The sequence below is a fragment of the Trichosurus vulpecula genome, chromosome 5 (genome assembly GCF_011100635.1).
Source record: "Trichosurus vulpecula isolate mTriVul1 chromosome 5, mTriVul1.pri, whole genome shotgun sequence".
Lineage (NCBI taxonomy): Eukaryota > Metazoa > Chordata > Mammalia > Diprotodontia > Phalangeridae > Trichosurus > Trichosurus vulpecula.
The window spans coordinates 297,540,727-297,565,504 of record NC_050577.1 but is presented as its reverse complement, the minus strand read 5'-3'; the positions used below and the strand labels follow the sequence as shown (position 1 = coordinate 297,565,504).

At 52.5% G+C, this 24,778-nt stretch overlaps 2 protein-coding genes across 2 annotated transcripts in view; both read left to right on the top strand.

Annotated features, from left to right (window-relative positions):
- The first annotated feature begins 247 nt into the window (after positions 1–247).
- On the top strand, positions 248–15,158 carry CBX6 (chromobox 6). The gene is made up of 5 exons (XM_036761188.1): positions 248–457; positions 629–672; positions 967–1,032; positions 1,153–1,219; positions 9,987–15,158. The coding sequence occupies exons 1-5, from the start codon at positions 389–391 to the stop codon at positions 11,007–11,009; spliced, it is 1,269 nt and encodes a 422-aa protein (XP_036617083.1). The 5' UTR covers positions 248–388; the 3' UTR covers positions 11,010–15,158.
- A 3,816-nt stretch (positions 15,159–18,974) lies between these two features.
- NPTXR (neuronal pentraxin receptor) overlaps positions 18,975–24,778 on the top strand; it is a 35,695-nt gene continuing 29,891 nt past the window's right edge. Inside the window, exon 1 of the mRNA XM_036760822.1 lies at positions 18,975–19,056. Coding sequence (XP_036616717.1) covers positions 18,975–19,056 — 82 coding nt within the window. The remainder of the gene's footprint in view (positions 19,057–24,778) is intronic.

Here is a 24,778-nt window from a genome sequence, read left to right as displayed (position 1 = left end):
CCTTCTGGCTTCCTCCCTCCTCTGCTTTCCCCCCTCCTCCTCTCGTCCCTCCTCTCGTCCCTCCTCTCTCCTCCTCTGGTTTCTCCCTCCTCCTCCTCCTCCCCCCTCCCCAGTCTTCTCGGGGGCGGGGTCCCTTTAAGAGCCTGCGCGCGCTCTTCCCTTTCCCTAGCAACCGCCCCCGGGGAGGTGCAGGCCCTGGTAACGGTGCCGGTCACGTGGTGCCCGCGCAGCGGCGCGAGCCACTGAAGGCGAGCCGGGGAGCGGCGGGGGCCCGGGCCTGGAGCGTGTCTGGGTCTGGGTGCTCGGGGCGCGCGTGCGCGAGCGGTGCAGCAGCGGCCGCGGGAGGAGGGAGCTCAAGTATTATGGGCTGTGGGCGCTGCTGAACAAGATGGAGCTGTCTGCAGTGGGAGAGCGGGTGTTTGCGGCCGAATCCATCATCAAGCGGCGGATCCGAAAGGTGAGTGGCCGCCCCTCCCCCACCCCGGCCCCCGGGCCGGTGCAGTGGGGGTCGGGTCCGGGTCAGTGCCTCGCAAGCCGGGCGCTGACCTGCACAGTGCTGCCTGGCTCCCTCCCTGCTGCGCCCTTCCTCCTCCTCCTCTTCCTCATCTTCTTCCTCTCTGTTTTTCAGGGACGCATCGAGTACCTGGTGAAATGGAAGGGTTGGGCGATCAAGTGAGTGTCGCGGGGGCCGCTCGTTGCAAAGCCGCTGGTCCTCCCTCCCAGCCTTCCTCGCATCCTTCTTTCCGCCTTCCTTCCTCCCTCCCTTCCTCCCTCCTGCAGCAGCAGCAGCAGCCCGGTGTCCAGCGCCCAGCGCCCTTCTGGCCAGCGCTGCACGGGCCGCTCGCTGCCCGCTGGCTGCCTGCGCTCCAGGGGGTCGCTCGCAAGCCTGGGGGCTCGCCCGGCTTTTGGCCCGGTGTGCGCGCGCCTCTCCCACTCCCCCCCCTTTTTGCGTGTGTGTTTTCGCAGGTACAGCACTTGGGAACCCGAGGAAAACATCCTAGACTCCAGGCTGATCGCAGCTTTCGAGCAGAAGTGAGTTGGGGGGTGGGGGGGGGGGGAGAGGCTGGAGTTGCATCGCTTTGGGATCCGTGGAAGGAGAGAGAGGTGGTTGGGGGGTGTCTCTCAATTCATGTTTGGGTCTCTCCTCTCCAGGGAGAGGGAGCGGGAGCTATATGGGCCGAAGAAGAGGGGACCCAAGCCGAAAACTTTCCTGCTGAAGGTAATCCGGTCCAACACCCTCCTGGGGTCCCTCTGTCTTCTGCCGTGACCCCTCCTCCGGGACGCCAGGACTGAAGCCTGGCTTGACCCCTCTGAGGCTTTTCAGTAAAGGGGGAGGGTAGGTGAATGTCTGAAACAAAGTTAGTTGTCTGAACTTGGGACAGTCCTGACCCACAGAGGCCCTCCCAGATGGCCCAGGCTCCACCTTGGCCCTTAGCCAGACTGTGCAACTCCTCTGGTGTTGTTTGGTACCGGGAGCCCTGGGGAAGGAAGTTTCAGGCACCTCCTCAAGGCTGATCTGGGGGCTCTGGGCAGTCCTAAAGACTGCAGGGGAGCAAGGAGAGTAGGGGGACCTAGGAGATAGTAAAGGGGAGAGGCTTAATAGGCCAGGGTTGTGAGGACTGGGGTGGGGCAGCTCTGGGAACCAGGGAGGGCCTGGGAGAAAGCGGCACCCCCAGCCAGGGAGCCATCAGGAGGCCAGTGACAGATGGAGCTGTCCACCTGTGAGGAGGCAGCTGCCCCCACAGGAAGTTAGAGGGCAGGAACCCTTCTCTCTTGGCCCGAAATTAGAACGGACGTATCTGGTCCGGCCTTCTGGTCCACTGTGAGACCCCTGCTTATCCTTTCTCAGAAACTCATTCCTCCCCCAGGCACATCTGCAGACCCACCCCTCTGGCCAGAGCTGAACTCGGGCCAGGCTTTGGTTGTTGACTTGGGCTTCCATGGGAGGAAGCTCGGTTAGGGGGAGGGACACCGGGTTTGTAGAGAGAAGACCTGGGTCAGGACCCCCAGCCGCCCCCCCCACCCCTTGTCCCCTTCTGTCTTTTACCTCTTATGCATGACCTCAGAAGCAAGACCTCCTTTCAGGCCTTCATTTCTTCAGCTGTGAAATCCAGAGCTTTGAATTAAGTCATCCAGAAAGACTAACCCCCTCACCCTGGCTCTGACATTCCCTGTTCTAAGGCCCCTCCCAGCTCTGACATCCCGTGTTCTCAGGCCCCTCCCACCCCTGACATTCCCTGTTCTCAGGCCCCTCCCAGCTTTGATCTTCTGTTCTGAGGTCCCTCCCAGCTGATATTCCACGTTCTCAGGCCCCTGCCTGCTCTGACCTTCTCTGTTCTCAGGCCCCTCCCAGTTCTGACATCCCCTGTTCTAAGGCCCCTCCCAGCTCTGACGTTCTCAGCTGGCTCTGTGCTATAATAATCTATGTTTCAAGGTCCACGATGGTGCTGATGTTAGGTGGCTATTTCTAGACTCCTCTCTAGGGAAATCACTGGTGCAGGACTCCCTATTTCAGAAATCGTTTAGCTCACCACGGGTGAATCCTGCCTTTTGGGGGAGAGCACAGGAGGGGGCCTGGAGGGGCTGCCCCCCCCCCAGCTCCAGAGTAAGTTCTTAGAGTTATAAAAGGTACAGGGGAGGAGTGTGAGCAGTGATCTTGGCGGTGCAGTAGAATGAGTCCCGACCCAGGAGTTTGGAGCTCTGGGTTCCAGTCTGTGCCCTAACTCTGCCACAACTGGCCACACGTCCGCAGGCTTCACTTGGCCTCACTTTACAATTCTGAAAAATGGGGTTAATAAAGACCCATCTGAGTATCAAAGGAAATGATAGGTTTGGAAGCAGTTCTGTATTTATTAAGTGCTTTTGGTATGCAGAGACAGCCTCAGCTGTGAATGAGGAAACAGAGTCGCAGATAGGAAGTCACAGCTGTCCAGTTGCCGAGCTGGGCCTCCTGACTCCTGTCCAGTCCTTTGCTATAATACAGGCTATACGGGAGGTTGGGGGAGGGGCAAAGTGGTCTCTGCCTTGGCAGAGGTAAGGAATGCCTGGCACACAGAGACAGAAGTGAATTAGTGCCTCAAAGAAGGAAGTGAGGGGTGGAGTATAGAAATCAGAACCTTGTTTGGGGGGAGGAGGTAGGTAGGCATTTATTAAGCACCTATTGTATTCCAACACCCCCTCATTTTACAGGGGAGGAAACTGAAACCTGAGCAGTAGATCCTAGATTTAGAGGCAGAAAGGACCTCAGAGTCCATCAAGTCTGGACCTCTCTTTTGTCAGTGCTTTTATTCCAGCCCTTTCCCGGGAAGGAAAGTGAGTCTCAGAAGGGTTGACTTTCCTACCACCACACAGGTGCAAACATCAGTGCCCAAAGGAGAAGCCAGCCTCTCCAGTTCCCCAGCCAGCACACTTTCCACTATACCAAATTTTTATGTCCCTTCTTTTGGGCTTCACCTAAGACTGGATTAAGAACCTGAATGAGGTGTGATGGTCCTTCTTGGAGGAAACTGACTAGGAAGGCAGCCATGCAGAAGAAGGCAGGCCACTGTCCAGCATTGGACCTGGCCACTTTGGGAGGTAGTAAGCTCCCCATCACTGCAGGTATTCAAGCCAAGGCTAGGTAACCGCTCCTGTCCCCACTCCTCCAATTGCTGTGGTATTAGATGAGATGTTGTCTCAGACAGACTCTCAGGGCCTTTTCTGTTCTGGGGCTTCCTGGTCCTCTTCCTGGTAGTGAGTGCTTCCCAGCCTCCTTTTGGGGCAGGGGGGAGGGCACTACTCTCCCTAAGGGACTCCACAGCACGTATTTGTCTTTTCAAGTGAAAGGGCACATGGACTAATTTTGTCCAGAGAATCTCTCCAATGTGGTCCAGCCAAAAGAGGGCGGGCTTTGTAGACAGAGGTCAGGAGTGGAAATCCCAGCCCTCTTGCTTCCTAGCCATGTTGTAGGGGGGCGGGGGGGGGGGGGGGGGGACGGCGGATCATCTGACTTTTAGGGCTGCATTTTCTCCTCTGAATTGGGCTGGACTAGGTGACCTCCAGAGTCCTTCCAACTCTAGAATGGTGAACCTAAGGAACTACCCTGACCCCAGCCTCAGTTTCCCCATCTGTAAAAACAACCTCTCAGGCCCTCTCTGGCTGCAGAGCTCAGATGCTGGGTCTCACAGCTCCTGCCCTCGGGGAACCTTCGGTCCAGTTTTCTAGTTGTTAAGACAAACCCAGGCTGGGTTCTTCTTCCCAGTTTTTGGCCAAGGAAGCTGAGGCATGAAGGGCCCAGACTTATGAGCCAAGCCTCGAGCTGTTGCTGTGGGGTCCTTCTCACCTGCCTGCCTCCCCAGGGCACACCCAGCTGCTTGTTTCCAAACCTGTTTTTCCTGAAAAGGGAAGTGTTGTAGATAAGGAGGCTGTGACCATCCCTGGGCAGATAACCTGGGACTGAAAGGCCAGGCCCTGGGGCCTGAGCCGGGGGAGCTGCCCTGGGGCTTTCGCAAGGACTACATCCAAGGTTTTCTTGCCTTTTTAGACCAGTGCTGGGAAATGGGAAAAGATCCCTGGAATTAGGATTCTAGCTGGACAGCTGGAAGGGGCCTCAGAGGCTATCTAGCCCTTCATGTTACAGAGGAAGAGACTAAGGATCAGAGGGGAAGGGAAAGTGACTTAGAGGGTCAGGGCTATTCCAGAGCCAGAAGGGACTTCAGAGGTCATCTAGCTCCTCTAGCCCCTCATGTTACAGAGGAAGAGACTGAGCGTCAGGGGGGAGGGAAAGTGTCTTACAGGGTCACAGCTATCCCAGAGCTGCAAGGGGCCTCAGAGGCCATCTAGCCCCTTGTGTTACAGAGGAGGAGACTGAGGGTCAGAGTGGGTAAGGGACTCAATCAGGGTCCCAAGAGCTAGGATTTGAACCTAGGTCCTCTGACTCCAAAACCAACACTCTTGCAACTACCTGGTGAAGAGGCAGAGCCATCATGGATGGAACTATAGAGCCGAACTATCTCTGGAAGCATGACTTCTGGGGGGAAAATGATACCTCCCACCCCAGGACTTGGATGAGGGTCTGAGAGGGCTATAGGACCTGGGTTCAAATGCTGCCTGTGCCCATCCCTGCCACCTGTGTGACCATGGGCAAATTCCCTCTCAGCCTTCATTTCCTCATCTGCAAAATGGACATAATTAACAGTGCCTCCCTCCCAGGGTTTGGTGTGAAGATCAGGACTGCAAGTTTTAATGGCTGGAGATATGTTAGTTATTATGGAGTCTTAAAGAATTATAACAATGTGAGCCTTCATGGGTCTCTATCTTCCAAGGCCCCTTTAGGCTCCAGGGGCTGCAGGACTGGGCTTGGAGTTGACAAGACCCGGGTTCAAATTCCACCACTGGCACTTAATGGTTGCTCTCGCATTTGTAAAATGAGGGCTGGATTTGATGCCCTAAGCATCGTCCAGCTGGAGAGCTAGTCCTCGGACTAGGCCCTTTCTTTCCCTTCTCTGCACCTCAAGATGAGAGAGTTGGATGAAGTGTCTGTCTTCTGAAGGCCCTTCCCATGATCCTCTAATTAGGTGATGAGCCAATGGTAGGAGCCTTGGAGTCACCCCCTCCTCCCAGCTCAGACATAACAAATGTTTCCTATGGAAACTCTATCCTTCCTTCAAACCACCTCTTCCAGGAAGCTTTTCCTGATTTCCTCAGCTAGAAGAAAGCCTTCTCTGAACCTCCTGTAGGATTCCTTCCTCCCCAGGCCCACATTCTGTCTTGAGTATCAGTTATTCGTGGAAACTCTAAATCCCAAGAGGGTAGAGACAACATTTCCCTTAAGGATCAGGCCATCAGTTATTCATCCAGCAAGCATTTATTAGGCACCTACTGTATGCCATAGGTCACAAAGACAAAAATGAAACAATCTCTGCCTTCAGGAAGCTTACATTCTATCAAGAGATAGCATGTGTCTGTATAAAAATGCAGAATAAATACAAGACAGTTTGGGAGAGAGGATGCTAACAGTTGGGGTGGGAGGGAGACTCAGAGAGGGCTTCATGTAGAAGGTGGTGCTTGAGCTGAGTTTTGAAGAACAGTGGATTCTAAGAGACAGAGGTGAGGAGAGAGGGTGTTCCAGGCAGGAGGGACTGCCTGGGCAAGGCGTGGAGAAAGGAGATGGAGCACCGTATGGAAGCAACAGTAAGGGTGTTAGTTTGGCTAGACCGTGGAGGATGGGAGGGGAAGTGATGAAGAAGGAGGCTGGGAAGATCACTGGGGCCAGGTTACTAAGTGTGCAGTGGGCCATGATCAATGTTTGTTAGATGAATGAAGACCGGGAATGCTTGAGTGGGAGGTTATCATATTGAACCCTCCCATTTTACAGAAAAGGGAACTGAGGCCCAGATGGGTACTGGCTCACCCACATTCACCCAGATGTTAGCAGCACAGCTGGGACTGGAAGCCAGGGCTCCCCAGTATTCCTCCTCCCCCTACGTCCTAGTGACTGGGGGAAGCTAGAATCAGCCTGGGAAAGTAGGGGAAAGGACTGTTTGCTCCCTCCCTTCTCCTTCCCTCAGATCTATGGTTTCATGCCATCAGCCAGTCAACCAAGAATATTCTTTCTTAAGCATCTGTTCTGTCCATCCTTGGAGATGAGGCCCTCTGAATACAGTAGGTGCTTAATAAATGTTTGTTGAATGACTGAGTACCGTGAGGATGGGAACAGCATCCCACGTAATCTCCTATCTCCCCTGGCCCTGAGCACGGAATTCTGCATGCAGTAGGCACTTAATAAATGTGTGTTGTATTTGCAGCCCCGGGTCCAAGGGAGACAGCTGTCTGATTGGGGGTAGGAAGAGCAATCTACTTCTGCCACTTCCTAGCTTTGCCACCCAGCTTTAGGGGCTCAGTTTCCACAACTGTAAAATGATGCTCGGAGCTCTTGCTGTTTATAAAAGTGTTCCTCTCATCAGCCTGCAAAGCACCCAGTTTACAGGTGGTAAAACTGAGGCTCAGAGTTGTAGAGTGCAGTTCCCACAGCTCTCAAGTCTCTCCCATCACACTGGACTGGGACTATGATGATATCGGACAGAAACACCTCATCTCCTGGGTCCTCACTCCAAGCCACGGAGGTCGGTATCACGGGTCTTATCTCTAGCTGAGGGAGGCCCAGAGAGGTTAATTCACAAGCATTCATTAAGCACCTACAGCATGCCAGGTCCTGGGCTAGATAAAGAGGATTCAAAGAAAGGCCTCTGAGGTGGGATTGGAACCCAGGACTTCCAAGTCCAGCAGTCAGTTCACAAGCCCCTCCCCCTCTCTCGGAGTCTCAGTTGTCTTCTGTAAATGGGAAAATAGATTATGAACCTTGAGGGTCCCTCCTATTTCTAATATTAGCCACCCTCATTCGTCTAACAAACATCGACAAACCCTCTGTAAACGCCTTTTAGCCATGGGACCTGCTCCTCCTCCCCCTCCCTCCTTCCTCCCCCGCCTCTTCTCCCTCCTCCCTCTCTCCTCTCCCCCCTCCTCCCTCCTTCCTTATTAGCCCTCTCATTGTCATCCTTGTAACAATGCAGGCCATCGGAGGGGATCTGGATTGAGTCTATGGCACAGACTCCCTGATCCAGGCCTGCTGCCAGTGGGGCATCCAGCGCCACCGTGTGGCCAGCAGGGTGATTGCAGAGGGAAGTGGTGGGATGGGGGTGGGGAGAGAGGGGAAGGAGCATTTCTCAAACTGATACTGAGCCCTGGATCTTCTCTGATGATCTTTGTAGGGGATGTGGAGCAAGGCTGGGAGAGAACCTGCTGAGGCTCCAAGCCCTGCTCCCCTGGGCTGAGCCTCGGTTTCCCTCTCTGTAAAATGAGGGCGTTGGACCAGCTGCCGGCTCTGAGTCAGGAGGCCCTCTCTAAGGAGAGGTGTGAGCACCCCTTCCCCATGGAGAATCACCTTGCTCTTCCTCTGGCCACTCCTTAGACGGGCTTGGGCTCCAGGTACCCCCAGACACCCTCACATCATGTCCCGACTCAGCACTTGGCAGCCTGTGTGACCCCAGCATTTCCTAGTCAGAAAGTCAGAGGGCCTGGCCTCAAGAGTCAGCTCTGGTAGGCTGCCCACCCGGCCTGGGACAGGCCCTTCCCTTCCCTCTCTGAGACTCTGCTTGCTCCTCAATAAAATGAGGGAGGTTGCCTAGATGGTCTCTGAGGTCTCATTCACCCTTAAGATCCCAGGACTAGTCATGTTCTATACTCCCTCCCAGCTCTGACATCCCTGTTCTAAGCCTCTTCCCAGCCCTGACATCCCCTGTTCTAAGGCCCCTCCCAGGCCTGACATCCTCTGTTCTAAGGCCCCTCCTACCTCTGACATCCCCTGTTCTAAGGCCCCTCCTACCTCTGACATCCCCTGTTCTAAGGCCTCTCCCAGCCCTGACATTCCTTGTTCTAAGCCCCATCCCAGCCCTGACATCCCCTGTTCTAAGCCCCCTTCCAGCTCTGACATTCTTGGATTTTTTTTTAATGTCCAGTGATGGATCTAGTCTGTGCTGCTGGAAGCCAGAGGGGGAGTGGTCACGGTGAGCTGGGCCGGCCCAGAGTCTCTCCCATTGGTCCTAGCACCAAGGCTGGGGGTAGGGGCCACATTCCTGGGGCAGTTTATCTTTGCCTTTGGATGGGACTCAGAGTCTGCCCAGTCTGGGCGATGCCTCCAGTGAATGCCAGACGTTATTATGATCGCTCCCTCCCCAAGCCCTGGGTAGCCTGGCCTGGGGCCTGCTGGGCATTGACAAGGGGGAGCCGGCTGCTACCTTTGGGTGTCTCCCTCCTCCTCCCCCACTTTGTCACCGTTTCCGCAGGGGGGCAGTGGGGCACAGAGCCCTGGTTCAAATCCTGACTCTGATGTTTCCGAGCTATGTGACTAGACAGGTCTCTTAGATTCCCTGGCCTCGCTTTCCTCATGTGTAAAATCAAAGGTTTGAATCTGACAGCTCCTGAGGTCCCTTCCAGCTTTCTGCTAGGATCCTGTCATGTCCCTGGCCTCAGTTTCCTCATCTGTAAAACTCTGAGGAGCCAGATGGCTTTTGAGCCCTAGGTCTGCAGTCCTGTGAACAGGACTTCTGCCTTCCGACTGGCAGGAATCTTAGAGGCATCTGATTGCTCCAGGAAGCAGGGAAGGGGCCCCCGGCAAGTTGTTGGTCAGCGTTTCTCCAGCACCTGCTTAGTGATGTGTCAGGCCCTGTTCTAGGCCCAGGGATAGAAAGGAAGCTCATGTGGCAGGGTACGACTTCACCTGAAAAGACCCATGTACAAACGAGAGAAACGGGATGGGTGCTGTCCCAGGAAGAAGGCACCAAGATTAGGAGGCACTGGGTAGCTTTGTTACAGGAGCTGAGACTTCTAGGAAGGCAGAACTCAGATACCTACTAGCTGTGTGACCCTGGGCAAGTCACTTAACCTCTTAGTTTCTTTAACTGTAAAGTGGTAGCCTCCCCACTTCCCAGGGCTGTTTGAGGGTCATATTTGTAAAGGGTTTTGCAAATCTTAAGGCACTATAGAAATACCAGCTGTTATCAGTATTGTTAGGTGGAGGGGGAGGACAGCTGGCTGATTAGAGATGAGTGTGCTTGTTGGAGGGAGGGTTGAAGGAGCCAGGTGATGTAGGGCTGGGGGCTTGAGGGGAGACGCTCTCCCAGCTGCAGGGGGACTGAACCATCCACAGTGGGGACCCTCTCCAAGCTCCAAGTCAGCGAGGGAGGATGCCTGGCTTTTCCACCAGAGAGCAGCAGAGAGCCAGGTGAGGCAGGACCCACTTCCTCCAGGCGTTGCCAGATCACTGCTGGAGGCTGGAGGGATCTTCTTAGAGGTCTTCCTTTCCCTACTTCTGTTTTACAGGGGAGGAGGTTGAGGCAGAGCTGGTGCCTCCAGAACCCTGGCCTCCTGCCTCCCGCCTCCTGGCTCTGCTCCCAGATGGGCATCTCACCTTTCCCCCACCTATCCCCTCCCTCTGCCCACCCCTGCAGGCCCGCGCCCAGGCTGAGGCCCTGCGCATCGGGGATGTCCACTTCTCAGTCAAGCCCGGCTCCAGCTCGACCTCCCCCAAGCTGCACTCCAGCGCCGCCGTGCATCGTCTCAAGAAGGACATCCGCCGCTGCCACCGCATGTCCCGGCGCCCACTGCCACGGCCAGACCCACAGAGTGGCGGAGGGCCGGGGGCCGGCCCGGGCATGAGGCCGCCCATCTCGCCCTTCTCCGAGACCGTGAGGATCATCAACCGCAAGGTGAAGCCCAGGGAGCCCAAGAGAAGCCGCATCATCCTCAACCTGAAGGTCATTGACAAGGGTGCCAAGGGCACCACAGGCAGCGCTGGCAGCGGGGCCCTGGCTCGCCCCAAGATCCCCTCTCGCAACCGGGTCATTGGCAAGAGCAAGAAGTTCAGTGAGAGCATCCTGCGCACCCAGATCCGCCACATGAAGTTTGGGGCCTTCTCCATCTACAACAAGCCCTCGCCAAGCCCCACCCCACCCCCCGTGCCACCCGGCAAGCCTGAGGCTGGGTCCTCCCAGGGGCCTGCCCCACCCCCCCGGGGGCTCATCCTCGCCACTGCCCCCTACGACATCCGCAGCTCCAGCTCCTCAGGATGCCCCTCCCCGACCCCACACTCGTCCTCCGACCCTGACGACTCGCCCCCCAAGCTTCTCCCGGAGACCCTCAGCCCAGCGGTCCCCGACTGGCGCGAGTCCGAGGTCCTTGACCTGTCCATCCCACCTGAGTCTGCAGCTACCAGCAAGCGGTCACCCCCGGGAGGGGGGGATGGGGGCCAGATGCCCCCTTCTTCCTCGCCCCCACGCTCCTCTTCCGACCCCGAGCAGGAAGCTGGGGACTGGCGTCCTGAGATGTCTCCCTGCTCCAACGTGGTGGTCACAGATGTCACCAGCAACCTCCTGACCGTCACCATCAAGGAATTCTGCAACCCTGAGGATTTTGAGAAGGTGGCACAGGGGGCTGTGGGGGGGAGTGGGGGAAGCAGCGGGGGCAGCAAATGAAAGGAGTTGAGGGGAGGGTTGACTTGGGCATGGGGTGGGGATCCTCTCATGCCCACATTCACTATTGTTTTGATCTCTGCTCCCTCCTGCACCCATGCACACCCCCCCACCGCCTGGCCTTTGCTGATTTTATTTGGCTCACAGGCACCCCATTTCTCTCCGACCCACCCACCCCCAGCCCTAGGAGGGGACAGAAAGGATGGGGCAGGGCTTGTCTGAGACACACAGCCTTAGCTGCGGGTGGGTGAGTGGCACAGGACCAGCAGGATTCTGTCTGTGGAGGATGGGTAGAATCGAGGAAGGTGCAGGTATGCTGGTTTGTCACGAATGAGCCTAAGACTCCCTGCTCTTCCTGGCTCTGGCCTTCCATCAGCCACCTCTGATGCAAACCTGGGTCCCGCCCTGTTCAGGGCTGCTGCCTCCGATGTCTCACCTGTCCTGGTGGCATCAGGAACCCAGGCAGCAAAGGCGGCATCTGGCCAAGTCCTCCTTGGGGTTCTAGGTCTCGCTCTCTCTCCTGCCCTTCCCCCACCGCCAGGACCTGGGTACCCAGAGCTCCTGACTTTTCACTCTCGGTGCTAAATTGGCAGCTGAAGGGGTGCTCTTGAGACCTCTCCTCTCTTCTCCTGACCCCAGGTGCTAACTCCGTCCTCCTTCTTGCCACCCTCCACTCCTAGATTTGGGAATGAGGGTGGGGGCAATTTCTTCCCACCCATTTGGGGTACCACCTCCCTTTGCTGTGGGTAGATATGGAGATTGTGGCTGTCCCTATCCCCAGCTTCCATGGCCCGAGGCTCCAGGGTTTGAGGCTCTGATCAGTAGGGTGGTCCCCAGCCTGAGCAGCTACAGTAGGTCAGACTTCTGGTCTCTGTGTGGCAGGGACACCCCCTCAGCCCTCCGTCCACATCCAGACTGGGGACCAAGCAGCTCTCCTGGTGGCCAGCCCACTCTTTATCCCTCACTAGCCCACCTCCTTCCTGATTCCTCTCTGGGGGATGTGGACTGGGAGGGGCCCCCTCCCCTCCTCTCCAAAGACACCCAGGATCTGAAGTGGGCCCCTAGAGTTCGTCAACCAAAGGTGCGAGCCGAGCCTTCTGGGGGCACTGTCCTTCCTGTGTGTGTCCATTGCATCTTGGCGTGTATGTGCCTGCGTGTGTACGTGTGTACTGTGGGGTGTGGCCCATTCCCCCCTTCTTAGCCTTCCCCACTGCTGCCCGCACACCCCATATTGGTGCTTCAGTCTCTCTGTGTATAGAAGGCTTGCCCTTCATTCCACTTTACCGTCACTGGCTGTGGGAGTAATTACGGAGCACTGCTGCCCATAGCAAATCTTCCAGCATCCCCCAGGGCCTTGGCGGGGCCCCACAAAACCCAAGGTCCCTGGGGAGCTTCGCTCTTCTCATTGGGTCCTCCTGCATGCTTGGTGGCCTCTTGGGACCATCATGGTCTTTATCTCGTTCTCTCTGGCTCTGGGACCCGGAGAGCTGGCTGTAGAGCTCAGCCTCCTTCCAGAAGGATGGAGACCCCAAAATCTTCTTCACTTTCCCTCAAGGATCCTGATCTTTCCTGCTCCCCACATCCCTTCCACTCTCCATGGGCAGGAGCAGACCTTTAGGCCTTCCTCCTCTTTCAAGTGGCTTATCTGAGGGTGGGGGGGGGCGGGAGATGGGGCTTCTAGAAAGGGGAACCAGCAAAGGGGGGGCTCATGTTTTTTCCAGATAATATACTGTGCTTGGTTAGAAGGTAATTGTTTGGGGGAGTAGATGTGTCTTGTCCAAGATGACTGTTGTTTGATTCTAGGTTTGAGGTGTGTGTGTGTGTGTGTGTGTGTGTGTGTGTGTGTGTGTGTGTGTGTATACATGTGTGGGTAGGGATAGAATGACTCCAGAAAATAGAAAGGGAAACAAAAATGGACAGAAAACCCAAATAGGAAACTCCCATCTGTCCCCTCCCTTGGGGCCACCTCAGTAGTGCCCACTGGCCCTTCTCAGGACTTGGTAGAAGTAAGGGCCACTGGCCTGTGAGGGTCAGGGGATGGCAGCCCTTGGAGAATGGGACACATGGGCCTATCCTTTCCTTCCCCTGGTGAAAAGAACCCTCCATTGGCTGGTTGGCCATCCAAGTGCCGGTCGGCTGTCCCTCTTGGAAGAGCTGGCCTCCCTCCGCACCCCCTGATGAAAATTCACCTGGGCGCCCAAATCTGGCCGTTTCCCGGGGACCCTAGAAGTGTGTTTTCTGAGAGTCTGTCATTCGTGAAATTTTTTCTTTCTTTCTTAAAAAAGGGTGGGGTGGGAGGGAAAGTCGTGTTTTCAAAGGTGATTTTATGATGGGAGAGTGAAAGAACTAGTTTTACAAAAAAAGAAAAAAAAAGACAGAAAAATATTGTGGAATTCCTACAGGGAGGGGGAAGAAAGAGATATTTAAAAAAAATAATACTAATAATTGTGATTGCACAATGGTGGGGCCATCAGCCATGTGGAGGGAAAGCCAGGAGATGGGAAGATAGAGTCCACTCTCCAGAGTGGACGGGGAACCCATTATGGGTCCTGATGCTCAACGCTCTCCTGTTCTCCTAGCTCGACTAGAGGTTAGTGTGGAACCCTAAGAGGTCCATAAACTATCCCCCCCTGGGCCTAGGGGAGGAGAAAGGGCGAAGGGGAGACATCTTGGTGTCCCACCATGTTCACCCATGATAGGACACAGTCCCCAGGGTCTTCCTCTGAAGGTAGGACATGGCTGAATAGGCTGTATAGTGCTGAGTGGGGAGCTGGCTTGGGAAGGCCAGATTTTATGGGTGAAGGGGAGATGGTGGGTGGCTTCCTATATAGGCTAGACCTCGATGAGGGACCCTTAACCTGGCCATGCCCCACAGGGTAGAAAGGGGCTGTAGGGAGCAGGAACAAGAAGCCAGGGCATGGGAATTGGGATGGGAGTGGCATCTTTGCAGCCCCCTGAGGAGCAGGGTCCCATGGAGGACCATGGTGGAAGAGCCCCAGGGAGGAGAAGCTTTAGAGGTAGGTTATATCAATTCCTCCCTGCCCCTCACCACATAGGGAGACGCCCACCCATGTCCTACATGGTTTGATGCCCACCCAAACCCTCTAGGCCCAGAACCTTTCTGGGCCTCAGGGTCCCTAGTGCCCCTGGGGAGACTGAATACCTTCTCTCCTAGGGTGGCTCTGAGCAGAGGGGTGGCTATACCCCAAGGCCTCAGCTGCTTTTCCCTTTGCCCCATAACTAGGCAGAAGCTGCAGTCCATTTCTCTTTATTTTTGTACACCAATTCCCCCAAACCCCATTTTCCCAAGCCTGATTTTGTCACAAGAGCCTTTTGGGTTCCCCCACTGTCCCCACTTGTCATAGATACCAAGGTCTGGTCTCATGTGTGAGACTGTTCCTATCTAAACCGTGTGACTCCCCCCCCCCCACCAGCCCCCAGATCACCTCTCTTTTCCCCATCTCTGACCTAAGTGGGAGGTGGGAGCTGGGGTGCCCCGGGGCGCAGGGCTGGGCAGAGGAAGGGAGCGGCACTGTTCCGCCCCTGCTGGGTACCAGTCCCTGCTCCCACGGTCTGTCCAGCAGCCCCAGCATGCAGCCGCCACCATTAGGACAGGGAAGGGAGGTGGGGTGACCTGTGGCGGCCCTGTCCCTACCGTTCTTTTTAGCGCTTTACAATTTTCAAAGCACTTTCCCCACCTGTTTGTCTCACTCAGTCCTGGGGAGGCAGGTATTGTTACTACTATTTCAAAATTGATAGGCAGCCTGGTGTAGCAGATAGAGAGGCTTCCTTGGAATCGGGAAGACCTGGGTTCGGTGCCCTGGCTGTGTGACCCTGGGCGAGTCACCTAACCCTCTGGGCTGCAGCTAGCTCTGAGACCAGAAGACTCACCATTCTGCGTTGGTTTCCTCAGCTGTCGTTCCCTGCATCGATGGCATCAAGATCCGGTTCTCTCAAAAATGTTTTTAAGATGAGGGAGACTGTGTCCCAGAGATAGAAAGCGCCTTACCCAGGGTCGCACAGTAAATAGCAGGTTTGGGATTTGAACCCAGATCTTCTGACTGCCAAGCAGGGGACTCTTTGCCCTACCTTGTGCTGCTGTTTGGGGGGGGTGGGGGTGGGAAAAGAAGTCTGGGCAGGGGAGAAGGAGACAGAGGGGAAGGCCCAGACTCTGATAGTGGGCTTTGAGAGGAGACACCCTTATTCCACCTACTTCCAGGGACACTGGAGGCGATCAGCACTGGGGGCTTCCCTCTGGGCACCCACTGACGGGCCTGGGCTCTTCTCTCCCAGACCAGGAAAGCCAGAGGCTGCCTTCATTGACCCCCTTGTCTGCCTCCTCAAAGGAGGAAGAGCTGGATGGAGGAAACAGTGGGGCCTGGGGGGATGGTGCCTCTCTCTAGGTCAGGGCCTCTCCGCGCTCTCTGTGGCAGACAGGGTCAGGCTCGAGGCCTGTGCCTCTCCTTGTCCAGTCCCAGCCCCTTCCACCATTTTGCACTTCTTGCCTTGGAGAGACCAGACTGGTCTGATTCCACTCCGAGTTATTCCCCGGTTCTCATGCACTGGCCCGAGGCCGCCTCCCTGGGATTCCTGGAGACCCACTGTGTGCCCCGAGTCCCCACCTTGGGAGGCACCTTGCAAACGAAGGAAGTTCTCCAGCTAGATTTCTGATGAAAACGCTCCCTCTCCGTCCTCCTGAAGCTTGGAACCAAGGGAAAAGCCAAGGCTTCCGTGCCCCACCCCCGTCACCCCCTTTTTGGATTGTTCCTGGGATTTAGGAACAAGGCCTGGGGGAGGGGTGGGCAGGGAGGGGACGGGGAGGTGACCACGAGGCCTGCCTCCCAGCCCATGCCTTCCTTTGTGCCAATGTCCTCTATCCAAGTGCGCTCCTGAGGGACCCGGGTGGGCCGAGCCAAGGTGGAGACTTCATTTTTAAAAGCTGAAACAAAACAAAACAAAAAAGAACCCTTAAGAGGAATAATGTATCTTATAATTTTTTTTAGATTTTTAAAGAAAAACGCATTTAATGAAAAGCATTGTGCACGAATGAATTCTATATATAAATATATACACATACATATCTCTATATATTTTGGGAGGGGGTCCTGTCATCTTTTCTTTTCCAAAATGGAGTGTGTTGGCTTGGTTTCTCGTGTTCGCTGTTTGAACATCCAGCTCCCAGCTGGCTAAACTTGCCCCCCTCCCCCAGTGGCTGGAGCCCAGGGAGGAGGGGAGAGCCTCTGCCCACTCCTGGCCCGCCTCCCTGCTTTTGTCCGCTTTGCACCTCGGCCTCCACGCCCTCCCTTCCCCAGCTGATGCTTTGGGTGGAAAAGCTGGTTGGTCTCGGGGTTGGGGACTTTTTTCGGTTCTGTTGGGGGTTTTTCCTGGTTGTTTTGTGCTAATTACTCTCGTATTGTACATTTTGTTTCTCCTGCTGCTCTTCCGTATTGTATCAATGCCAGGAATGGGGAGTTAAAAGCCTATTTTTGCCCCCCAATAAATTGTTACATTCCAAAGCTCCAGCTTCCTCCGGCCCCAGCCTCGGCTGCCGGCCTGTCTCTGGCTTCCTTTCTTTCTGAAGGGTGGGCTTACTGGGGTCTCCCAGCTATGGAGACATCTCCATCTCTACGAAGCCCGGTGCCTGGCACGTCTTAGGTGTCTTAATAAATACTCCTTGATTTCATCTTAATGGTTCCGTCCTGATCCAGCCATGGCACCTGTGAAGGTATGGATGGACCCCAAGCCAGAAGGAGACTGGCCAGCATCGATCCCGGCCTTGGTTTCCTTCCTTTATGGTTTGTGCTTTATGGTTCCTGTTCAGGCTGTGGATGGCACACTCCTCTTTCCTTAACTAGAACTTAGAACAGAGGTTGCCAGTCAACAAGAATGTTAAGACCTAGAATTTCAGAGCTGGAGGGGCCTTAGAACAGGGGATGTCAGAGCTGGGAGGGGCCTGAGAACAGGGGGTGTCAGGGCTGGGAGGGGCCTTAGAACAGGGGATGTCAGAGCTGGGAGGAGCCTGAGAACAAGGGAGGTCAGAACTGGGAGGGGCCCGAGAACAGGGATGTCAGAGCTGGGAGGAGCCTGAGAACACGGGGTGTCAGGGCTGGGAGGAACCTTAGAATAGGGGATGTCGGGGCTGGGCGGGGGGGGGGTGCCTTAGAACAGGGGATGAGAGAACTGGAAGGGCCCTTAGAACAAGAGCAAATGATGGAAAGTACCCAGTTTAGTAACAGAGAACTTGGGTTTGAATTCTAGCTCTAATAACTGACTTTGGACAACCCAAATAACTTCTAAGGGCCTCAATTTCCTCATCTATAAGTGAGTAAGTGTGAATGAAAGATCCATGAGGACCCTTCCAACTCTACCTAGATTGAATTCTTTGGCTTTCTGGACCTCTGAAAAATAAAGCCAACACTGACGAATGGGTTTTTGCTCTAAAGCAAACAACAAGGGACATTTATCACTGAGAGACCTTGGACAAGTGACAACCTCCCTGGGACTCAGTTTCCTCGTCCGTAAAATGAGGGGGTTGGACACAGATCTAAATCCCAACACAAATGGTGCATCTAGAGATTTCCATGAAAGATACAAAGACAAGGGACAGGAACCTTAATTTCTCAATCACACAATAAGTCGCGTCATTTGAGATCATTGCTGAAATGGGTGCCTTTCTCCCCTTTGCCATCATCATTGAGGACCTGGTCCAGGGTCATAGGAACACCTTATATACTCTCTCAGCTCTTAGGGTGCTTTTTACATGGTCTCTCATGGTCTCTTAAAAAAGTAGACAGGGAAAAGATTATTTTTGTTTTCCTCTCCGAGCCTCGTTTTCCTCATGTCAGTCAACAAGCATTATTAAGCACCCACTATGTGCTCAGGCACTGTGCTAACCACTGGGCTACAAAGAAAGACCAAAAACATGCCTGTTCAGAAGGAGCTTCAAGTTTAATATATTTACAAGCTATAGGAGACAGTCTCAGGGAAGGCACTAAAATTAAGAAGGGGTAGGGAAAGGCTTCCTGTGGAAGGTGGGATTTTAGCTGGGACTTGAAGAAAGGCAGGAGGCAGAAATGGAGACTTCCAGGCATGGCAGACAGGAGGCAGGAGTGTCTTCTGCAAGGAACAGCCAGGAGACCAGTGTTGCACAACCCGGAGTGTATGGGAGCGTTGTAAGGTGTAAGAATACTGGAGAGATGTGTGAGGACCAGGTTAGGAAGGGCTTTGGATGCCAGTGTTTTATATTTGATCCTAGAAGAAATAGGGACCCACTGGAGTTTATGGAGTGTGTGTGTGTGTGTGTGTGTGTGTGTGTGTGTGTGTGTGGTCAGACTTGCACTTTAGGAAAATCACTTTAATTGCAGAGGGGTGGATAGACTGGAGTGGGGAAAGACTTGTGGCAGGTAGAGCAGTTAGCAGGCTGTTGCAGTAGTCAGGAGGGAGGTGATGAAGGCTTACAACGAGATAGTGACAGTGTCAGAGCAGAGAAGGAGGCATATAGCAAAGCTGTTGGGAAGGTTGAAACTGTAGGACTTGGCAATTAATTGACTGTGGGGGTGATGATGAGAGAGCTAAGAGTCAAGGATGATGTCTAAGCATAGGTGACGGTCTATGTTGGTCCCTTTGACAGTAAAAGGAAAGTTAGGGGGTGGGGAGAGATCATGAGTTCAGTATTGGAGATGTTGGGTTTAAGATGTCTACAGGACATCCGGTTTGAGACTTCCCATAGACAGTTGAAGATGAGAGATTGCAGATCAGAAGAAGGCTAGATATGTATATGAGAATCAGCATAGAGGTGATCATTGAATCCAGGGGAGCTGATGGGTTCATCAAATGAAATTATAGAGAGAGAGGAGAGAAGAGGAACAGGACCTTATGGTTAGTCCATGTGATCCAGAAAGGGAGACAGAGTAGGAGCAGTCAGATAGGTAGAAGGAGGACCGAGTAATATCTCAGAAACCTAGAGAGATGAGAATCAAGGAGAAGTGGGTGATCAACACCATTGAAGGCTGCAGAGAGAGCAAGAATGATGAGTGCCGAGAAAAGATAAGTAAGAGATCATTAGTAGTTTTGGAGGCAGCAGTTTCAGTTGAACGATGAGGTTGAAAGCTGGACTGCAGGGAGTGATAAAGGAAGTGGAGGCACCTATTGTAGACAGCCTTCTCAAGGATCATAGCCATGAAAGGGAGGAGAGATAAATGATGATAACCAGGGGAGGTGGACGGATCAGAGGGGTTTTTGAAGATGGGAGTGACATGGGTGTGTTTGTAGCAATAGAAGGAGACAGTAAACAGGGAAAGACAGAAAATTAGTAAGAGGACAGAGATGCTGGAGGGAGGGGAGATCTGCTGGAGAAGATGAGATGGGATGAGATTGCTAATGTATTCATCTTGGAGGGTCACCTCTTCAGGTGAGACAGGGATGAGAGAGCAGATAGTAGCAGAAGGCATCTGAATGACGCGAGATGAAGAGGAGGGGACGTGAAGGGTCTCTAGGTGAATGGCCTCATTTTTGTGATCGTAAGCCAGGCACTGAATTCATTGAAGAAGGAAAGCCAGGGGGCAGGTAGGTGGCACAGTGCATAGAGCACCAGCCCTGGCGTCAGGCACTTACTAGCTGGGTGACCTTGGGCAAAGTCAGGAGGAGGAGAAGAAGGAGAGGAGGAGGGGGAGGGTGTCTGGAGGTTGGTAGACAAGAGTTTCTAGAATCTTGATTGGGTGGTAAACATTATTTGAGTGAGCCTCAGAGAAGATGCTACTAACTGATGATAGTAGAGGGAAAGCCTAGAAGTCCCAATGAGGAACAAGAATTCCAGTTCCTTCAGCATGATGAGGGTGGGGGAGGGAGGAGAGGAGATGAGTGAGTGTTCGGCCAGTGCTCAAAAGGGCAGCCAGGGAGTCTGTGCCACCAGGAAGGAGTACAAGAAGAAGGAATGAATGGAAGAACAAAGTTTCAGATGACAGCTAGTTTGTTACCTATGGAACAGGCATACCAGTTTCGCAGGGTGGTTGTATTGTGACATTTCAAACCTGGATGATGGAGAGGAAGAATCAATCAATGAAAAAGCATTTAAAATACATTTTAATTTATATTTTTGCTTTTACATCACCTACATCTTCCCATGTCCCACCCCCATCAACTATCTCATATAACAAAGTTTTTTTTTTAAAAAAGGAAGAAAAAAATCAGTAAAACTGACCAATACATGAAGAAAAATCTGACAAGATATCCAATGTTCTGCTCCCATGGACCCATTTCCCCTACCTCTGAAGAGGAATTGGGAGGGTCATCTTCTCATACCTGCTCTGTGGGGTCCAGCTTTCGGTAAGCATTCATTAAGTACTTACTGTATGCCAGACATCGTGCTGGGACAAAAAGATGAAGAATATATGAGGAATTTAGGGTGGGAAGGAACATTTGGGGGAGAAGGGGGGAGATGATGAATCCATTTGGGGAACCATCCTAGGTATAGTTCATAGGATTTGGAGACACCCTGGAGAGCATCTAGTCTATGACCATATCTAATCTATGTGGGTCATTGGAGACATGAGTCTGGAGCATGGGGGGCAAGGTCAGGGTTGGAGATGGAAGTTTGATCATCCATAAAGCCACAGGAGAAGGCCAGCACAGAACAGAGAGGGTGTCTGTGTGAAATGAGGGCAACCCTCCCTCTGGCCACCATTGCACGAGAGAGAAACCTTTTGAGCCAAAAGAGGCTGTCAGAGACCGCAGGAGATGTCTCACTAATGAGCACCCTTTGCTTCTGCCAGCATTCTACCCTTCCCAAAACCTTTCTTATCTTTCAGCCTCCTATTTAACAAACCTTCCACCCTCATTTTCCCAGAGGATGCCTGGGGACCTGAGCGCCTCAGTCCAAAGGGAGGTGAGGCTAATGGGGGACTGCCAGGCATGGAGGCAGGCCAGTGGGGAGAGACTTTGGGCAGGGGGCCTGCTATCCCATCCTGCAGGCATCTGCTCTCAGCAGCCACACACAGAGCTAGCCCTGCCCAGAACCCTGCTGTACCGATTTCCAGCCTCGTGTTCTCTCCACAGCCCTCACGACATGCTGGCTTCTATTTAGTCTTCTCTAAAGCTATTCTTTGAAAGATTGCTTGACGCAGGGCAGCTCAATGCCTCTTGTCAGTCTCCTGGATACAAGGCCTATTCCCCTGGAGAAAAGCAGCAGAACATTTTGTACTGAGCTGGTATTATTAATATTCTACACGAAGGCATATGGAAGACATTAAGGCCAGGTTTTCTCTGAAGGATGCATGAACCCATTCTTCTAGGAGATAGAAATGGGGACCAGAAACCCCCCAGGGAGGGCTAGCAGAGGCAGTCCCATGGCATCACGGGGACCAAAGATGTGGAGGTTCAAATAGGCCTTGGTTGGCCAGAGTGAGTTCAGTGTGCTGTGGGCCTCTGTCTGTACTAAGTGCTGAAGTCACCAAGTCACCCATTCTTAGCTCCAGAGCTGGAAGAGACCCCAGGGGCCATCTAACCCAACTCCACCCTCATTTTACAGATGAAGAAACTGAATATAGCAATTAATTGACTTTCATTAGGTCACAGGGGTAATATGTGTCAGAGGTGGGATTTGAACCCTGACTTGTTCTGCTCATCTCCATAGCCATAGCCAGAATTTCTGCACCGAGGAGGGGTAGGGGAGGGTGTATAAGGGCAAGTGGGGTGTGATAGGATTGTCTTAGGATGCTACCAGAGGGTAAAGAAACTAAGGCTATTGAAGCACAGATGTGGCAGGTAGGGAGAGAAATACCCCCAGGACTCTGCTTTTGGTACCCTCTAAATCAACCCCTCCCCCCAGGCACAAAGTGCCCAGTGCCAGGCAGGTTAGTGGAGATAAGGTTTTGAGGTTCAGCTAAGGATCCCCTGCCTCATGGTGCCAATATCCCCAGGAACTGTGGAGATTGAAGCCTGGGTGGTGGTGAAGTGGTTAAGGCATTTGTCCTTTGATTTCTAGAGCAGGTGGGATGCCAGCAATAAATCCTGTGGCTACATCAGCCAGGTGTGATGGAACAATAGAAATTCCCCATGAGTTACTTTGAGCATAACGACTGTGGACCTTGCTTTTGAGTCTTCAGGAAATGTAAACTCTCTAAGGTCCTTTCTGATCCTCTGATCTCTCTCTCCCTTCCTCTGATATCATGACCCCATGACTGTTTGCTCTTCCATGCCTCACTCTGAACTCAGATTTCCTGACTGCCACACTTGCTTATTCCCCTGACACCAAGTCCTGCCCTGACATGCTTAGCAAACTTGCAGATGTCACAAAGCTGTGAGGAGTAGCTAAACATTGGATAACAACATGAAGATTCACAAAAAGACCTCTCCTGGCAATAGAAACAGGGGCTCTTGACCTTGGGAGTCTATAGACTTGTTTTTTTTTTTACTTTGATAATTCTAATTTAATATGAACAGCTTAAAAATATGATCTGTTTTCTTTGTAACCCAATGTATTTTATTTTATGCGTTTATTAACATGTTTCTTAGAAGGGGTCCATAGACTTCACTAGACTGAGGGGGCCAGGACACCAGAACACCCAGTTAAGAATAAGTGGCAGGATCTGGTAAGATCAGATTTCACTGGGAGAAATGTCAAGTCCCACATTTAGGTTCAAACAATCAACTTCATAATCGCATATAATCAGTCAATAAGCATTTATTAGGCACTTACTATATACCAAGCATTGGGCCAAGTACTGGGATTATAAATAGGCCCAAACAGTCTCTTGCTGTTAATGAGTTCACAATGTAATGATATAAGGTGGGGGAGACATGGCTAGATAACAGTATGTCTGAAAAAGATTTGAAGGTTTTAGTAGACCACAAGCTCATTACAAGTAAGCAGTGATCCCTTACCAGAAAAGGCAAACTGCAATTGTAACCTGCATTGAGACAGACATAATGTTAAAAATAAAATGCGTTCCACTGCGCTCTGCCCTGTGCAGACTCTATCTGGAATATGCTGTTCAGTTCTTGGCACCCGTTTCTGGAGTAATGTGGGCAAGCCAGTGGCACGACAATGGGCTTGCCTTGGAAGCAGGAAGACTTGAATTCCAGCCTTGCGTCTGACACCAAGTCTCCTGGGTAACTCTGCGTTTATAAGGTACGGATCCATTACTCATGTGTATTACTGGAGGGAATTTCCCTTCACCTCTCACCAAAGAAAGTTGTTAAGCTAGGGTGAATCCAGAGAAGAGCAAGGATGGGGAAGAGGCTGGAGACTTGCCAAATGTGGTTCAAGGAAGGACTTGAGGATGGTTATCCAGAAGAATAGAAGACCAGGGAACATGACTACAATCTTCACTTATTGGGGGAAGAGTGTTCTCTTGGGCCCCAGAGGGCAGAGCTAGGAGCCACATGAGATGGTGTGCAGACTTGGGCTCAACACAATGAAAAGCTTTCTAGCAACTCAAGCCATTCCAAAGTGGAATGAGATGCTTTGAGAGGTAATGAGTTTCCTGTTATGGAGGTCATTTAGAAAAGACTAGAGGATTACTTAACAGGAAGCTGTAGAGGGGATCCCCATTCAGGTACAGGCAGGTTGGACTAGATGCCTGCCTGATTCAATGATGAGGTAAGTCATCTAGACATCACTTTGGCTGTGTGATAGGTTGAAGTTTATGGCAGAACTCTGGGGAAGGAGAGGAAGAAGGGGGGATGGACTGGGTGAATTGGAGAGGCAGCATGGCACAGGTAGATAGGATGCTGTGCTTCAAGTCAAATCTTACTCAATTCACATGAGAGCCCTGTAACCCAGGGCACGTCACATAGCCTCGATGTGTCTAAGACAGCTCCCCACGGTCTATTTACTAAGTTGTAGATAGGTCGTGATGCACTTTGTTAAAAATAATTCCCATACTAGGAGTTCCCTGCCCAGAGTCCCAGATCCTTCTCATATTAATGGACCAGGTGAATCAATACTATAAACAAGGTTGCTGGGTACTCTCTAAACTAATTAAGAAGGCAAAATATTTTCAAGTATTTTAGAATTACTGTTTTACAGATTCTTAGTATATCATCTTCCCTCCGAGCCCCAAAGATTCTTCCTATCCTTCAACTATCAGGGCTAATGCAGACCCCTCCGAGGAGCCTGCCTAATGACCCCAGCCCATGCTGAGCTCTCTCTCCTCTGAGTTATAAATAACACTTGATGTCTGAAGTCTGCGTGTAACACTGAACTGTCTGCTGTCTGCCATATCTCTTGGACTTTGTACTATTTTTTGCAAACTATATCTCACTCACCCAGTGAGCCTTCTCATATAACAAAGAAAAACAATTAAGCAAAACTAGCCAATACGGCGGCTGAATTTAATGAGTGTATGCAGCATTCTGCAACCATAGTTCCCCCACCTCTCCAACTAATGAAAAGAAATTAATATCCTCATCATGTCAAGATCGGGCATTACAGAGACCTAGCCATCAGCTTCAGTTCAGTGTTCTTTCCACATAAGTTGTACTCATTGTATATATTATTGGCCAGGGTTTTTTGGGTTTTTTTTGGTTCTGCATCAGTTTATGCATGTCTATATTTTATTTTTTTTATGGATAAATCTTGTTTTCCCCTGTAATGTCAGTCGGTCAGCATTTAGGAAGGCATTTGTGTGTGTCCAGCACTTAACGAGAAGCCACTGCGAGATAGTCATGATTCATAGGACAGCGGTTTTCGGGGCTAAGTAGGATCTTATCGGTCATCCAATTCAATCCCCTTATTTTCCAGAGAAGGATATAATTGCCCAAGATCACACAGC

Excerpts from the sequence above, each read along its gene's own strand:
- CBX6 (XM_036761188.1), top strand. The coding sequence starts at position 389 with ATGGAGCTGTCTGCAGTGGGAGAGCGGGTGTTTGCGGCCGAATCCATC. Across the intron at positions 1,033-1,152 it reads ATCGCAGCTTTCGAGCAGAA|GGAGAGGGAGCGGGAGCTAT; the intron begins GTGAGTTGGGGG and ends TCTCCTCTCCAG. Across the intron at positions 1,220-9,986 it reads CGAAAACTTTCCTGCTGAAG|GCCCGCGCCCAGGCTGAGGC; the intron begins GTAATCCGGTCC and ends CCACCCCTGCAG.